The sequence below is a fragment of the Crocodylus siamensis genome, chromosome 13 (genome assembly GCF_052110815.1).
Source record: "Crocodylus siamensis isolate JL-2025a chromosome 13, ASM5211081v1, whole genome shotgun sequence".
In the NCBI taxonomy this organism is placed as follows: Eukaryota; Metazoa; Chordata; order Crocodylia; family Crocodylidae; genus Crocodylus; species Crocodylus siamensis.
Window position 1 is genome coordinate 6,352,237 of NC_143407.1, and position 16,456 is coordinate 6,368,692.

Genomic DNA, 16,456 nt, shown 5'->3' on the forward strand with positions numbered 1-16,456 from the left:
AGAAGTGGGCCGCTGTGCAGGAGGGGAGTCGGTGGGGAGCAAACAGTGTCATTCATCCTCCCGATCTATCTGCAGCTCAGGAGGTGAGGGGCTGGGTTTTCTTGACTTTGGTTTCCTCTACCATTGTCTGAGGCAACTGTCAGCTTGTAGATGCCTACAGAGGAGCATTGCAAAAAGTGGCAAAAGCAGCATTTTTTCCCGTCTGTAGACTGGAGGTCGACTGAGGCACTGTTGAAGGACCTGGTGGAGTTCAGGGAAAGCCAAGAATACAATTTAGGGCCGTGAGCTCTGCCCTGCAGTCCCTACCCTGGACCCTGCAGCCCTGTTATCCGGTATGTGCTAAATGGGGTGAAGCTGTGCAGGCGGTGACTCTGTTCTAGGCGTCTCTCTCTGTAGATGGAGGTGTATCGGTCTGTGGATTGATGGACGGGTTTGAGTTTCCCTGACTTGCTGACTTCAAGACCTCTCTCTCCCAGTGTAAGTGAAAGCAGCCTCTCATGCCGGAGGAACGGTGGGAGGCTGCTGGGTGTTGGTGCCTGCTTACCTGGCTGCGTGGTGCAGGACGATGGGCCGGTTCTTCCAAACCAGGGCAGAGTTGTATTGCTTAGCTGGAGTAGCGTGCCTGGGTCTCTGCTTCAGGAGAGGTCTCAGGAGGGAGCCACTGAGCAATTTTGGGCCTGGAGCCATCTTTTTGTTGTCTATTTGTACAGCTTCTAGCACAGTTGGGCTCTTACCCTAGGAGCTCCCTACCATAATATTAATATTAATGCCCCTGGTATCTGGTCAGTCTGGCTCGTCCATTGTTCCACAAGTCTCCTGGGTGCTGGATCATTTGCATCTCGCAGGCTTGATATAGAGTCCTGTGCACGCGGTCTAGTCCAGATGTTGGATGGGGTGTCGGGAGGTCTTTCTGTTCCCAAGTCTGCCACTGACCTGCTCTGGGGCCCAGGCAGGTCATTTCACTTCGCTCTATGCTCCCCTGCACTTTATTTGTATGCTGAGGCTTGCACTAGCTCTCCCCACTTGTCTGTCTAGCATGAGCCTCGTCGGGCCCCTCAGTGTGATGCAGTACAGTGGTTTTTCGTACCAGTTTGTCTCAGGCTCTGAGCCTCAAGGTCGCTGGTACCTTGGCTTGTGGCATTGACCCTCCCCTGTGCCTGCGGGTCCAACAAACATCTGCATGAGTTGGCAGGTGGAAACTGTCAGGTGGGGCCTTACATGAGCAGCAGGCTTGTATTGCAGAGACGGGCTGGGCTGGAACCCTATACTTCCCTCGGCCTTTGAGAACGGGGGGTCTAGGCCCTGGGCTGGGCTAGTGCTGATCACTGCAGAGCTTGGGGTCAACCCAGAGCCAAATCGAGGCCTTTCTCTGGACCCAGTCTCCAGTTACCCTGCACCTCTCTGTTCGGGTGAGTCCTTCTCCTGTCTTCACATGGGTGCATCCGCCCCCGGGTGCCCACGTAGCCTTGGACAGAAGCCGACTGTGGCTCTAGAGCAATGAAGCAAGGCAAAGGCAGCTGATTTCAACTGCACAGTGGTGCTCATGGTATAAAGCACCTTGGCATGGATGGAGGGATCAAACCGAGGAAACCTTTGGAGTCCGGGTCCGGGCCTTTCCGAAGAGGATGGGAAGGGTTGGATGCCAGCAGGAGCCTTGCTCTACAGCAGGACGGGGTAGCCGCGGTGCCCCGTTCAAATACAGGCATCCCTCCAGTCGCCCAGGAAGACAGGAGCCCCCGTGCGCAACGTCACTATTTAATTAGACGTCCCTGATTAACAAAACTTGGCGTTCGGCTTCCTCCTGCCCTCATCTTTCCTGGCTCCGAATCAATGGCTTTGATATGCTAATTAGGGAGTAATTTAATTTCAAAAGGCCGCAATTAACAAGGGTGTTGTGGACATGCTGTAGTTAAGCGGCGTAATCTAATTTGCATTAGTAACAAGCAGGGACTAATTAGAAGCTTAATTAGACACTTAGATGGCTCTTGTGTTTACTTTCTTAATGAGATGGAGTGGAGCTCTTTTTTTAATCTTTTCAAGAGCTCAGCAGAGGGAAGTGGTGGGTGATGCCACCGTCTCAGTGCCTGGCACGTGCCCTGCGCCATCTCTGGCTGGGTGCCCATGGGGAGGGGGGCTTATCCTCTTACCCTGCAACCTGGCATGGCTGAAAGAGCCTTGCAGCCCGGGCTGGCGGCACTGTGCCGTACGCAGGGCAGCCCAGGCGCTGGGAGGGTTTTTGAAGTTGGGTGCATGATGGGAGGAGAGCGCGACGTAAAGGAAGGAAGGAGTTAATTAATAATCCAGCCAATCAGCGTTTCTTAAGGCGCCTTCTCGCCAAACCGACATACAAGCTCAGGGTTGCCTCGCTGTGGGAGCGTGTCTGGATTTTGGGGGGGGAAGGTGGCAGCTTCTCAGAGGCTCCCAGGCGTTTGGGACAGGAAGTGAAGAAGCAAGCAAAATGTCACTGAAGGAGCCGTGTTGATGTTTGAGGTTTAATTGTTGGAGCTGGCTTGCGATGCGATTCGGCCCGGACTTCACCCGTGGGGAAAAGTGCCATGGGATATCGAACGGGCCCTAGGTGTCGAGGGCATTGTGCAACGGGGGGCATCTCCTGAGGCTGGGCCCCTTGCAGGCTCAGGGAGAGCAGGTGTTGCTGAGCGAGTCACCGGCGCCGGGACGTTTTCCAGGTTGCTTCAGAGGAGTCTGGGGAAGTACAGGGCTGAGCCTGGCGAGAGTTTCCTGCTGAATCAGAGGCGAGTATTGAAGAGCAGAGGCAGCCGTTCCCACCACCCCTCGGGGTAGGGCCTGGGTTGAGTTTCCTGACCTTTCCAGCGGGGCCAAGCGCCCGACTGGCCAGCAGGTTCCTGTAGGCCAAGCTCTACTGCTTTCAGGGGTTGTGTGCGGTGCCAAGGCTGGCTTTGCAGGTGTGCCCCTTGCAGTTGTACCCAGCTGTACAAGGGAGAGCTTCCTGCAGCAGTTCCCGCCCCGGCCCTTTACAGCAAGGAAAGCTCAACAGTTGCATGGGGCACCTGCGCGCCCTGCTGCTCCTTCCCGGCTCCCGCTCCCAGGAGGAACGGCGCCGTCCGCTTCCTTGAGAGCCACCCCAAGAGTGAAGGATGCCAAGTAAGGGGTCTTGGGCGGGCAGGGGTTTGCTGTGTGCTCGGAGAGGGGCCAGGCGGGCAGGGACTGCCAGTGTCTTGGGTCACTTGAGCAGAGCCAGGTGTGTCCGCCGGGCCTCGTCCTCCTCCGAAAATGGCTCAGGGCTCCTGAAAGTGCCCAGCACCTGAGCTGGGGAAGGGCATTTGCTGGCAGAGCTCAGAGGCTGGCTCCGTCCAAAATGAGTTGCTGGGAGCGAGATGAAAGTAGAAGATGAAAGTGCCCGTACGTGTGATCCCATTAAAGAGGGTGCCTGGACTTAGCCAATCCCTGGCTCCTTAAATCTCTTCTAATTTACTGTAATGCTTTCAGTTCGTTTGAGCTCCCCCAGACTTTTCATTTTAATCCCCTTTCCACATTTCCATGTGTTTGTGTGCTAATTAAAGGGTAAAAAGCCACTCTCTGAGCGAGCCCGGCTGCAGCTTCTCCACCTTGCGTGAAAGCCTTTCAAGATTAGCGAGTTGCTTCCTCGGGAGTTCGTCATGCCCGGGCCCGGGGAGGCAGGTAGCTCACCTTTCTGTGCCTCAGTTAGAGAGAGAGGAGAGACTCCAGCAGACTCCTCTTCTTGTTGAGCATTTTTCCCCGCGCAGTGCGCTCGAGCCAGAAAGCATCCCCCTCGCGGCACCGGGGACGCGGGCTTCCAGCGCAGCTAGTTATCCTCGTGCCCCGGACTGCCTGAGCCCTTGCGGCCTCGTGAGATGCACTCTCCTTCCCTCCCCAACCTGTGCATTTGCCTAGGAGCGCTCTGATTGTGTTTTGTTCAGCTAGCGCCTTCTGCCTCCGCCGCCAGGACCCGCCAAACAGGTCCCGGAGATGTACTTGCTCCTTGGAAACCGTCGCTTCAGGGAAAGACCTCTCCGTGCTAAGAGGCGGTGACGCAGGCACGATGCCCAGCCTCGCTCTCTTCCTGTCTGCCTTGCCTTCGGGTCTCGCTGCGTCTGGAGCCTGAAAGAATGCGTTAGGCAAACTGGTTTGGCTAACGCCTAGGGATGGGCCGCGGCGGCCGCGAGGATGCGACGGGGAGGTGTTGCGGAGGGCGCTGGGGCTCTGAGCTCCGGGCAGCGTTCCTCTCTCTTAGGGAGATATCTCGGGAGAGGATATTGCTGCTTCTGGCCTGACCAGCCACCCCTCTCTCTGGAGAGCCACGGGCGAGTCTTCAATACTTGGCAGCGCTCCCTTTTTTTTTTTTAAAGGTTGGGTTTGGGTTTTTACAGAGCTACAAAACCTGGATTATTCCAGGAGAGCAGCTGAAATTCCCCGTGCTTACCTTAGCTTCGAGGGGAAGGTTTGTCCGTGCTCCTTGCTAACAGGCCCCGGCCTCTTTCTGCCAGCTTCCTTCCCTTTTGCATCTGAGGCAAGCTCGGCCTCTCCCCAATGCTGATGGGAAGGAGGTCGCTGTGATATTGTGGGAAGGGGCGTGGGAGGGCCGGAGTTTGGCCTGCTGATCCGACTCGGTGCTTCCATCCGTGAATCCCAAAGTGCTTTTCGCAAAGAGGAGGCCAGCACCCATGTTCCTGGTGGGGAAACTGAGGCAGGGGTTACCCCACCTAGGGGAGCGTGGCTTTGGCTGTTGCACTGCTCTGCTGTGCACGGGGCTTGGGCACGGGGTGGCTTTCTGTTTGCTCTGACTCGTGTGAGGTATTGGAGGTGACTAGGTGGGGTAGACGGGTTTGGCATGGGAAGTGCCCATTAGGGCGAGTGGCAGAGGGTTTTAGGGTACTTAAAGCCCCTCTCCTGGTCTTGAGGGGTGGGAAAGTGCTTGTGTGCATCTCATCTAGTAGTGACAGAGTTCATTTGCCCGCCCGTTGCTGAGGTGGGGGGTGAATAGCTGCACGTGGGGGGCTCCAGCAGAGGTGCGTGTCACCTGTGCATGGTGGGCAATGCATGCGTGCGTGCCTCTGGGGACAGGCGGCGGTTGTCAGAGGTCTGTCCGAGGAATTTGGAAGTGGTGGCTATGGAGCGGAGAGGCCTGATAGGTGGTAGTGGTGCAACCAGCCAGCCTCGTGGAGCTGTGCCTCGGGGTTTGCCGTTTGGCCAGTGGCCAGCGCCTGTAGTATGGAGCAGAGCAGCGAGCTCCGAGCCTTGGCTCCCCTGGAGCACGTGGGGACAGAAAGCAGAGGACCCCTGTGTGAGGCAGGGAACAACCTCCCATCGCAGGGGCAGCCTAATGCATGGCCGAGTGAGATCTAGGCCGAACAGCCCCAGAGAAGTCGCCAGTCTTGGACCTTGGCTCTCCCCATTTCCAGGGCCCACGCATGTTATGCACATCCCCTGCCAGGGCTTTCTGCCAAAAACACTTCGCCACAGCTTCTGCCACCGCTCTGTAGCTAATAAGCGACATTGCCCTGTATCCGTCTGTAAACGTATTGGGGATTTCTCTTCGATTCTGCATTTGCTCCCATTCAGATTGTAGGCTCCTCGGGGCAGGGTGCTGGTTCTTGCACGATGTGCGTACCCTGATCTGAGAGGAGAGAAACGCTGCTCCGCCTAAAGGGCTGTGTGAAGTTACAGAGTTTCCAGAGCTCATTGTGGTAAAGCTGTGTAAAACGAGAGGTGGGCGAGAAGAAGAGCTAAGACAAGGACATTACAAAGGCCCCTCACGGTCTTTATTCTCAAAATGTCCTGCAAAGCAAAAGCTGTTTATTCTTGTTCGGCATGCAGATGGAGAGTGCTGCACCATCCTTCCCTTTTCATAAGTAGGTTAGGACCATTCAATTTAGAAAAAAGATGTCTGAGGAGGGACACAATAAGGGGGGCATGCAATAAGGGTTTACCCAATGTGAAATGAAGAGAAAGTGGATAGGGATTTTTTATTTGCTCTCTCCCACAATGCAAGAACTAGGGGGTTACAAAATGAAACTAGTAGGTAGCGAGTTCAAAACTAGCAAAAGGAAGTTTTTTCACACAGCAGCTAATTAAAGTGTGGGACTTGTTGCCGCCGGATGGGCTGGAAGCTGACAGCTTAACCAAATTCAAAAAGGGACTGGACAAATTCTTGGCGGAAAGGAACAGCCTTCGCTGTTGAGCACAAGAGTTAGGGGCACGGCCGCTGAATGAGAACTTCCTAGACCCTAAATGCTTCCTACATCCTAAATGCAAATGGTGGGGGCGGGGGGAGAACGGAAAAAACCCTGGTCATCATAACCCTGTCCGCTCGCTCTCCCCTTCAGCAGCCGCCTCCCGGCACTGTGCGACACGAGAGACTGGGCAAGCTGGACTTAGGGTCTGACCCGTAGTTCTTACGTTGATGGTAAACTTGGTGGGGAAATGCAGGCGGATTTCCGGCGGGGGCACCTGCAAGTGTGTTCTCTCTTTAAATCCTGGGGGAGAGGAGCGTGTGTGCGCTCAGCAGGAGATCCGTCCATACAGCAAAAACAGCTGATCTGCGCCTTCTCTCCTAGGGAAACTCTGGGCATCCATCAGTCTGTTAATTGCACTAATTAGAGAGTGCGGAGGTGTTAATTGGAAAACCCTGGTATTGTGCCTGTTTGGGGGAAGAAAACGTCAATAAAAATTAATTGATGACTTGGCATGGCTTGTGCGCTTTACAGGTTAGCAGCAAGTCAAAAGATGTCAAGGCAAATGTTACTGCTCAGATTAAGCAATTGTTAATTAAAAAGCAACGGTAATTAATATACTCTTTGTGCCATATGGTGCAGTGAAAGACACAAGGGCTCTCTCTCTTCACTCCTGGACTAATTCCCTGCTTTGGTTTGCTTTTCTTTGCTGTGTGAAAGGTGTGTGTTAGAGGGAAGGCTGATTCTGCAACCAGCATCTCCATCACTTGACTGAACGGAGATGGCGATTAGCAATCCACTTGCGCAGCTTTGGTTGCTCCTTGTGAGTGGGGGTTTTTTGATTTCTTTTTTTTAACTCTTTCTCTGAGGCTCAGCTTCTAAGATGGCCCCTTGGGGCAGGGCGTCTCTTTGGCCATGTACAGATATTACACTTTTACCAGCAGAAGTGATTGGAAATGGGTCTATGCCCATAGCAGAACAGAAGTTCATTTAAAATTGGTGGAACCCAGCCTGAGATTTGTCCCCCGACCACCAAAGGGCGAACGTGTGCCGTCTTCCTTACTGATCTAACCTACGCCGCTTACAGAAGACCATGCCATTTAGATTGAATCCGGCTTTTTGAATGTCTGTACCCAGCCTTTGTGTCTGTACATTTTCTCTACAAGATGTGGGCCTGATCCTGACTGGGCCTGGAGAAGCGGCTGACCCAGAGCTGTTTAAATATGTGCGGTTGCGCGAAGAGGGCTAAAATAGAGGAGAGGTGAAGGCTCTGATTCTGCTCGTGCTTCGCTCGTGAGTTATATGTTTGCTTAAGCTTTTACGTGTGCCTTCAGCGTTTGCAGAGGGAGCCTAACAATGTCTCTATCAATAGATAGACTTGTATAGATTTCTCATAACCTTCTAGCCTTAGATGGGAATCCTCAAATCCCAAATCAGCCAGCATGCAAAAAAAAAGTGACTTGTTCTTAGTTTCAATCCGTGACACAAACCCTCAGCTTTACTTTTTCGAGGTTTGTCAAAACCTGGATCTAGAAGGAAATATTTTCATTGTGATAATTATTTATTAAGCCCTTTGCTGCTGTGTTGGGAACACAAAGGCCACAGCATCTCACTAGGGCTTGAGACCAGGATAGTCCTGTGTACTAGAGTTGGAAAGTGGAAGTGACCCGTCTTTTGCCATCGATCTTAGAGGAGTTACGGGGCTGGACCAAAATGCTGGGTTTGCTCAGTCCCTGGCGGTGCCCGGTAGCAGATGTGTCGGAGGAAGGTGGATGAAACCCTGGTTCTAGCCTGCCTGTGAGAAACAATTTCCTCCTAATTCCCCATAGTTAGGCTACAGTTTATACCCCGAAGCCAGGAAAGTTGATATCCTTTTCAGAACTTTCCTTTTTTAGTACTTCCTGTCGTAACTCTGGATAAGCTTATTCTCTATAGAAAAGTCTAATCCCGTTTCGAATCCTTCAGAGCTATTAGCCCCACAGATACCTTCTGACTTGTGGGCACAGATAGGCCCTGCGGTCCTGTCTGCTTCCCCCAGCAGGACTGCTCGCTTGTTTAAGATTAAGGCTGTTTGGATAATTTTTTAAGGGGAAACTGGAAAGAAATGCCATTGTATCTCCCTTCTTCCCCCCCTCCCCCCCCCTTTTTCTTTTCCCTTTTGAAAACTGCAAAGATCTTGTACGTGATCAAAAAAGGAAAGCTGCTTTTCTTTCGTTTTTGAAATGGGAAGGGAACTTGTGGGTGTCTGCTTGCTTTTGAACGGAAAGCGTAGACCGGGTTTGGCTAGCCTTAAGCCAGCAAAGCGGTCCGGCCTTGTGGGTTTGAGCCCTTGAAGCCGGATAGGACTGGGATGAAGTGCTTTGGGATGGGGATGAGACTACACCTCGGAAGAGCTGCCAGGTGAGAGAGAGCGGAAGGAGTGGGGTCAATGGTTTTTATCTAGATTCCTGTTTTGGGTGTAGGGACCCAAAACACGTCAAGCACCAAGCAGAAGGAAGGGTTCCTTCATAGAAGAGATGAGACCGTGGTTGAGAAAGGGTTGAAGAAAAGGTGTGGGAAGGATGGAGAAGGGCTCGAGTGTTAAGACAGAAGCCTCAAACTTGGAAATTGCACCGCCAGAGACTTCTTGTGTGATCTTGTTCCTGTCCCTTAGCCTCTCTAAACCTCTCTGTAAAATGGGGAGAGCAGCCATGCCCTGCCTCACAGGTCATTTGAGAGTGACTGTGTAAGAAGTGCTCACCTACTATAAGAGAAGCACAAATGGCAACCTGTCCCCTGCTCAGATGCAGCGGGGATGACAGCTGTATAAGAACCGGTATAAAGCAGAAGAGTGGAAATGAAGGCGAATGAATGCAATGTAAGGGGGAGAAATTGTGACCCAACTGATCATTCAACTGGGAGCAGCATGAGCAGGATGTACGGGAATGTAATAGTTGGAGCAGGTTATAATGTAATGCTCTGGTGCGTACGGGAGTCCGTGAGCTACGTCGGTAGAAGAGAGGGCTAGGATTCAGGACTTCTGGCTTCTTTCCCTTTCCCCTGCTTCTGACTGGGTCTTTTTAATAGGGACCAGTCGTATCATCTTCCTGTACCCAAGTTCCTCCATGTCCCATGTGGCCTCATTACCCGCGCTTCAACCCCCTCAGGGGGTAGCCACACGGTTTATTGGTTTGGAGACCACCCTGAGCAGCATATCAGAGCTCAGCTCTAGTCAACACATGGATCCAGAATCGGAGTGGTGCCTCCTTCCCCAGTCTTTCTTTTTTGGTTGCTAATGTAGCGTCATCGGTCTCCTTTGCTGATGATCTCTGCGATCTCTTCCCCGAGAGCTCCCCTGGCTATACAGCCGTGTTTCCCCATCTCACCCGCTGCCCTCACCTCCCTGCTCGCGACTCCTGCCTCTTAAGGAAAAATAAAAATCAAGTAATCCCTTTAACCTTGAATTCTCCTGTAGCTACAACCATGTCACTTGGTGCGTGTGTGTGTACGTGTGCGAGCGCGTGTGTTTTTGATAGTGTGAGGACTACAGGAGGGAGCCAACAACTCCACATGGGAATTAATGTCATTCATACACCCTGCGGAAATGACTTTTGAAATGCATATAATCTCCAACATGCAAATGAGAAGCTTGCTTCACCCTGTTTAAAATGAATGATCAGCTCCTGAATAGCTATTATTACACGCCACATTTCAGCAATTATGTTGTTCGCGGTTTGTCTTTCTATCTTGGAAGAAAAAAAAAGAACAGAAAAGAAAGAGGGTAATGTGTGTGTGTGTTGGGGGCGGGGGGAGACGCAGGCTTTTTCCCCCCCCACCTCCCATTTCATCCCCTTTTTTCTTTTCCTGTTTCGAACCTGCTGACCAGTTCTCGGATCAGCAGCCAGGGAAGCACTTCAGTTCTCTGCTTGGTCTGTAAAGGAGCAGGGCTGAACAAAGTAAAACTGCTGCTCTTGTCTCCTTCCTTCCAGCAGTGACACTAGCATCACAGGTGGAGACAGGTAGGGGCCGTTCCCCTCGGCGCTCCAGCTGCTTCCCATCTCCTACTGCAGAGATCCCAGGTCCAGCCGCTGTCAGTAGTGGAGCCCCAGGACCAGTCCCTCTTTGGCTGTTTCAGCTGGTTGCATTCGCAGATCTCAAGGCCAGAAGACGCTGGCCATCGTCTCTGACCTCGCACATAACGCAGGCCAGAGAGTTTTGCCCAGCAGTTGCTGCATCCAGCCAGGTAACTGGTGCCCTCAACTCGCTGATTAGAGATCACAACTTGTGAGTGTTTTAAAGTGATGTGTTGCCACTAGCCGTTCTCGGAGCCCCCCGCCCCAAAGGGATCGACCCCATGTATCGATAGCGCACCTGGCTTTGTCCTCGCAGCTCTCGGCAGTGCTGAAGAGCAAGGGGCTCTCATCCTTTTCCACACCAGGAGCTCTGTATCCAGCTGCTCTTTAAGCCTGCGCTTGGATAGTTGAAAGCTGCATGTCGGTGCCTCTCACCCTTGGCTCTCAAAGTGCATTATACAGAGTGATAAATAACAGGCATCCTGCTTTCATAATTAAGGAAGCCACCTCGTTAAGAAGGGAAGCATCTTATTTAAATTTGGGAGCAGGGAGAGACCCCAGGAGTCCTGGCTACTCTCGCCTTCCTCCTTGCTGGTAAAATAAGGTTATACCCCTGCCTTATGGAACAGAAAGTTTGCACTTTAACAGCGGTCTGTATTGTCGCGTACAAGGAGCTGCCTGTGATCACTGTTCACACGACCCGTCGGGGTACACAGACTCATCGGTGAAGGGGAGCGGCGCTATGTGAATGCCCTGTCGTAGGTGCCCTGTGGTTTGAAGAAGGGCATCTCTTACTGCTAAGGACTTGCTCACTGGTAGAGCCCGATCGATTTGCAGATTAGCCCAGTCCCTTTTTAGCTGGGTGCCTGGGTCTTCTCAGACCCACACCCCAGGCTGTGCTAACTTAAAATGCAATGCTAATGGTAGACAACAAGGTGCCCACTGAATTGCAGATCTGGAGTTAAGTTTCTGCCTCTACTACAGACCTGTGAGGACCTCAGAGAACTGATGTGGGACCAGGTTATGTAGAACTGGGCTTTTAAGCAACCAGGTAAGGAATCAGTTGTGAAGCACATGGCACTCGGCAGCTCCCCTTGTCACTCTGTCGCCAGACTTTTGGTAGGGCTCCTTACCCTGGTGTGCAGGATGGAGAACCAGGCGAGCTGTTTCAGTGCCCCAGTGCAACAGTTGCCCGCGTGTGCAAGGGAGGCAGCTGTTTCCCAGCTGTATTGTGAAAGCCGTTAATGCTTGCAAGGTAGTGGGACGCTGCGATGACAGCAGCCATAGGCGAGCCAGTAACGAGACCAAATCAAGCCTTTGGGGAGAGGGGGCTCTGTCACGACAGCTCGCTCACAGCTGTGGCGCGGAAGAGAGAGCGAGAAGTTGGTCATTTGCCTAACCATGGCTGCCTGGCCGCATGCCCTCAGCAGCGATGCTGTGGTGCGGAGCAGCGGTGAGGTGCCTTCTCCACAAGCAGTGTCAGTCTCAGCACTGCTGCCGGACGATGCGGAGCGGAGATGAGTCCAGGCCGTGCGGTTTAGCTCCGGGTCTGACTTTCCCCGGGCGCACGGAGTTTGGAAGGGCTGCGAGTTGATTTCTGTTGCAAATGGTGCAGTCGGGGCGTGGCGGGGTGTTTGGGTCCATCTCTGCACCTGAACCCCTGCTCTCTTTTCTCTATGCTGCTTACCTTGGCAAGGCTGCCTGTCTGCATGCTCTGCTCAACTCGGTTGTGCTAGCAGCAGCGCCTTCCAAGACTCGTCCTGGCACTGCTTCAAACCAGGGGTCATTGTGTATTGCTGCTCTTCATCTTTTGGGACCTCCTAGGTACCCAGCACAGAGGTCCATGTCTTGCAACTCCTTTTCTCTCTCCCAAGGAGCTGTAAGATCACTCCCATCATTCCTCCCAGGGTGATCTGGGAGGAGGGCAGGCTGTGCCAGGGAAGCTGCACAGATGCATCAGGTTGTAAAAGAGCTAGACCCAGCTTGTGCTATTGAGATTGCCGGACTCTACAGGGATCAAACCTGGAAGATCTCTCCCCGTTGGGTCCTGCCGGAGAGCTCGCCCCAGCTCTCCCTGCAGGACCCTTGAGGTTTAAGCCAAGTGCCAAGTTCTGCCACCCTCAGCTTTTCAGAAGGGAAGGGAGAGGGATGGGGATCACCGATGGTGACGGAGCCCAGCAGGGGCAGGATGCTTGCTATCTGTGCTGGTGGTATCTCTGTTTTCCCTTTGCAGGATTTGGGGGTGGGAAGAGGGGCAGATTTCTTGCCTGGGTGTGGAATGGATGAAGTTGCAGGATTGGGGAGTATTAACATCTCTGCAAATGTTTGCGTATGTCTGCTTACTGCTTGTACACTCATACCTGTGTGTTTAAGGGGAGCAGACACAGGGAAAGGCTGTTTTTTTGGTTGCAGAGTGATATGGTTTCATCTCTCAAGGGTATTTCTATTAAAGCTCTTAAGGAGCTCCTTTAGGACATGACACTCCACCTTTCCCAGCATGAGAGCAAAGCGGGTGGTGAGAGTTTCTCTGTATCCAGGTGCTGAAGACTGCTCAAATTCACTTTCCCTGTCCCGAGCCTTTCCTTGTTCAGGGTGCCATAGAGGGAGGCAGGCTTTGGGGGCTGAGAAATGGAAACAGAGAAGGAGCTGGCAATGTTGGGGACAGTCTGAGTTGCCAAGTGGCTGAAACAGAGACCAGAGAAGCAGTCTGGTCACTGCTTGTACACTCATACTTGTGTGTTTAAGGGAAGCAGACGCAGGGAAAGGCTGCTTTTTTGGTTGCAGGGTGATGCAACCTAGAAATTTGGAGCCTTTAGGACAGACTTTGGTCAGGTTTTTCCAAGCCTTTTTTTTACAACCATGATGGCTAGGAAAAATAAAGCTGGCATTTCCTCACAATCACCTGCCTCCCAGAGCTGGAGCTCTGAGAGAGAGACAAAATATTGCAGGCCTTGTAACACTGCAGGCTGTCGATCGCGTTCAAACACACTGTTTTTCCCAGGAAAAATGCTGATTCAACACAACGGAGAATGCCAATTGGATGAAATGGCAACGTTTCAGGGGAACGTCTCAAGTTCATCGAAAATGTTCAGTGGCAAATTATCAAAACATTTTGCTTTGATAAGGTCAAAACATTCTGTTTTTCAGTCTTTATGGAAACGTTTAGGTTCGACGTCTGCACAAAATACAATCAAAGCATTTCAGAGCGACTGAATTGAAACATGCTGGAAGTTTTCTGTTGGTTTTTTTTTTTCCCCCTTTGTGATGGATCCTGAGATTGCTCCTGTAGATCTTGATGCAGGCTGAAATAAAAGTTTCAGCATCCAGGAATTTCCCATGGGACTGCGGTTCTGCTTTTTCAGCGACCTCCATTGGTTAGAATAAATGCCCATAAAGCCCATGTGTAGCACTGGACAGACAGGAGGCACTTCACAAACGACTGGTGGTTATTTATGTGGCAGTTAGTGTGAGCACTCTCAACTGGCCGATGCACGGGTAGTAGCGTTTTAGTTTGAGCGGGTCATTTTAGTTTAACATCGACTGATTCCTAATCAACCTGAACTAAGCTAGAGTTGGTTGCTCTTAGAGTAAAAGTGACACTTCCACCCGTCTTTCAATGGCTTAGCGCAATGGGTTTTTAAATGACCAGCATGTCTTTGGACTCGCAGATTAAGGTGCTATCCTGGAGAGTGCCGCCTAATGAAATGGAGAGAGAAGGCAGGGCAGTAGAGCAGGTGCAGGGCAGGCTGGGATGGCGGCTGCTGTAGGAAGCATTTGTGGGAGGGATGGGGGCTTTGGCAGGGGGAGGTGGAGGAGGAGAGGAAGGGAATGGCAGAGATTGCAGTGCCCAGTGGGGAAGGGGATTGGATGGACAGTGTGGTGGAGGGACATGAGGTGGGCATGCGATCTTACAATGATACGCGTCACAGCCAAAGACGTGGCCAGTGCGGAGTGGGAGGACACGAGTGTGTGTGTGTAGGGCAGGATGCATGGCTCCAGTAGGCGTGAGCTCAGCAATTCAGTGGTGATGATGAGATGCTCCCTGGTGTTATCAGGGCTGCTGCAGACAGGGATGGATCAAGGGAAAACAGGACCCTGGCCTTGGGGAGGCCGGGGCGGCTGAGTAGGCACCAGGCCGCGGCGAGCCCAGGGTGGCTGTTATAACCAAAATGTCCGTAACGCTCTGCTTTACGTGCTGCTGCTTCTCCTTGCTCGCCCAGGTCCTGCTAGCGAGTCATGATGGTTGAATCTGCCTCGGAGACTATACGATCCGCTCCCTCCAGCCAGAACGGGGTCAGCAGCCTCGCCAACCAGACGGACGCGGGCAGCGGTGGCGGTGGAGGCGGACGGGAAGGAGGAGCCAGCGGGGAAACGAATGGGGAGATGAGCCCCGTGGAGCTCCTGCACTTCCAGCAGCAGCAGGTAGGGCAGCGTTTGCTCTTCTCCTCTTTCTTGCTCTTCTGCCTGTCCAGATCCTCCAGGACTCCCAGAGACGTGGAAACAAGGGTATTAAAATCTGGGGGATAGGGGAAGGTACGCTACCCCGTATCCGCTGGGGAGGTGGCGTGGGACAGCCGCAGCGCTCCAATAGCTTCAGCTGTGTGCCACCTGGAAAACCTCACCCTTCGTGCCCACGTGCCCAGATCGTTTCATGGCCTTCCAGCCGCAGGTGCCAGGTCCCCAGGGTCACCGTGCGCAGGAGTTCAGATCTCGTGGTCTCAACCGTGTGGCTCTTGAAGTTGCATACACACGTGCTTTACCTGAGTCGCGGGGGTTTTGCACTCCTGCCCTGGCGCCGTCCAGGCTCAAGTGATTTTTGCCTTTCTCTCTGCTACCGTTTTCCCTTGTTGGGTGCTTCCAGCCCTTCTCTGCCATCGCGGTGCGCTGCTGGGAGGTCGGCCTGCTCCGTCCCAGAGGCAGCTGTGTTCGGTGCGGTGGAAGCGATGTCTCTGTGGGGCCAGCTCTGCAGAGCGCTTGGGAAGCCCGAATGTGTCTTTTGTGACGTCTGGGGCCAGAGGCACAGAGTGATGTTACAGACCTGCTGGCGCTTCTCTCTGTCCGCCACTGCTTGCCCTCCTGCCCGCAGCTTGCTCAGTTTTTCCCTGCTTTGGGGCTCACCGTGTGGAAGTGAGGCCAGCGCCTCTGGGTGTGCACATTGGCCTGGGTGCGCAGTCGTGTGTGACCGCACCTGTTTGCGGACAGGTGTACTGGGGCCAGTGCTCTGCGTGCCCGTGTCTCACGCCAGGTGTCCGTCACTTTGCATTTCCCCTGCTGAGCCCTTTTAGGCTGTCTCCTGTTTTCTCTCTCTCTCTCTGCAGTCCTCTCTGGCCTTGCGCCCGCACAAGTGAGGGGGGTATACCCAGCACTTGCGCACGCGTTGCTCAGCCTCTCTGAGTGTGCCCGCACACGCGTGTCATGTGTGTCCCTGTGTGTGCAGCTGTGGGTGGGGGGGGCGCGTGCCTGGAGGTTACCTTTCAAAACAAACCCCTGCGAAAACATAAATTTTCCTCCTCGGATACTAAATAAGGCAATGATCCCAGCCTCGCGTGGAGATCGCCTCCTGCAGCCATAAATTCCAGCGTGAAAGCTGTAAAAAATTGCTGTGTCTGATACTTTAGTAGCGAGCGCTGTAAATCCATTACCTGAATAACAGCCGTTTCTCACGCAGTTAAGCCACTGTTCCCCTGATCTGAAGGGTAATCATGCGTGTAATGCTTCTGTGAGTCACCCCTGCCGAACGAGACTCGGCCCGCTCCCTCCGCTCCCCGAGAGGTGCGTGTGTGTGGCTGCGACAGTGCCGCGGGGGGGTCGGGGACGGCGCTGAAATTCACTTAGTGGCAGCGTGCGCGCCAGGCTCGCCCACCTATGGTAAATAGGAGACACTTGTTCGTTCACGGCCGAAACAAGGCAAATTGGAGGCCGGGCTGCGTGCTTGGAAAGCAGAAGCGAAGCCAGCCGGGCGCCCGCCGCCGGGGAGCAGGTAGATGCCGTTTGTTCCCGGGTGGTGCCGGCTGTGCGCCTGCCTGGGACACGCGCTGGCTCTGTGCACGCTCGCCCGCCCCTTGTGTGCGCCCCAGGGTGCTCCTTTCTGTGGCACGTCCCTGCACGCTGCACGCAGGGGCTGCTTGTTCTCAGAGGCCCGCCTCCTTTTCCCTTGGAGGTTTCCCAGGCACAGGAGGAAGGCGGCTGTGCCAAGCCGTGTAACTCCTTCCCTTGAAGGAAGGGAAGTCG

The 16,456-nt window shown here is 53.4% G+C and overlaps 1 protein-coding gene across 10 annotated transcripts in view; it reads left to right on the plus strand.

The window, feature by feature from the left end:
- The window catches only part of FOXP4 (forkhead box P4), a 122,865-nt gene that overhangs the window by 23,969 nt on the left and 82,440 nt on the right, over positions 1–16,456 (plus strand). For all 10 annotated transcript variants that reach the window (XM_090026381.1, XM_090026377.1, XM_090026375.1 and 7 more), the window contains one exon: positions 14,446–14,647. In XM_090026381.1, coding sequence (XP_089882507.1) covers positions 14,462–14,647 — 186 coding nt within the window. In that variant the 5' untranslated portion in view covers positions 14,446–14,461. The remainder of the gene's footprint in view (positions 1–14,445; positions 14,648–16,456) is intronic.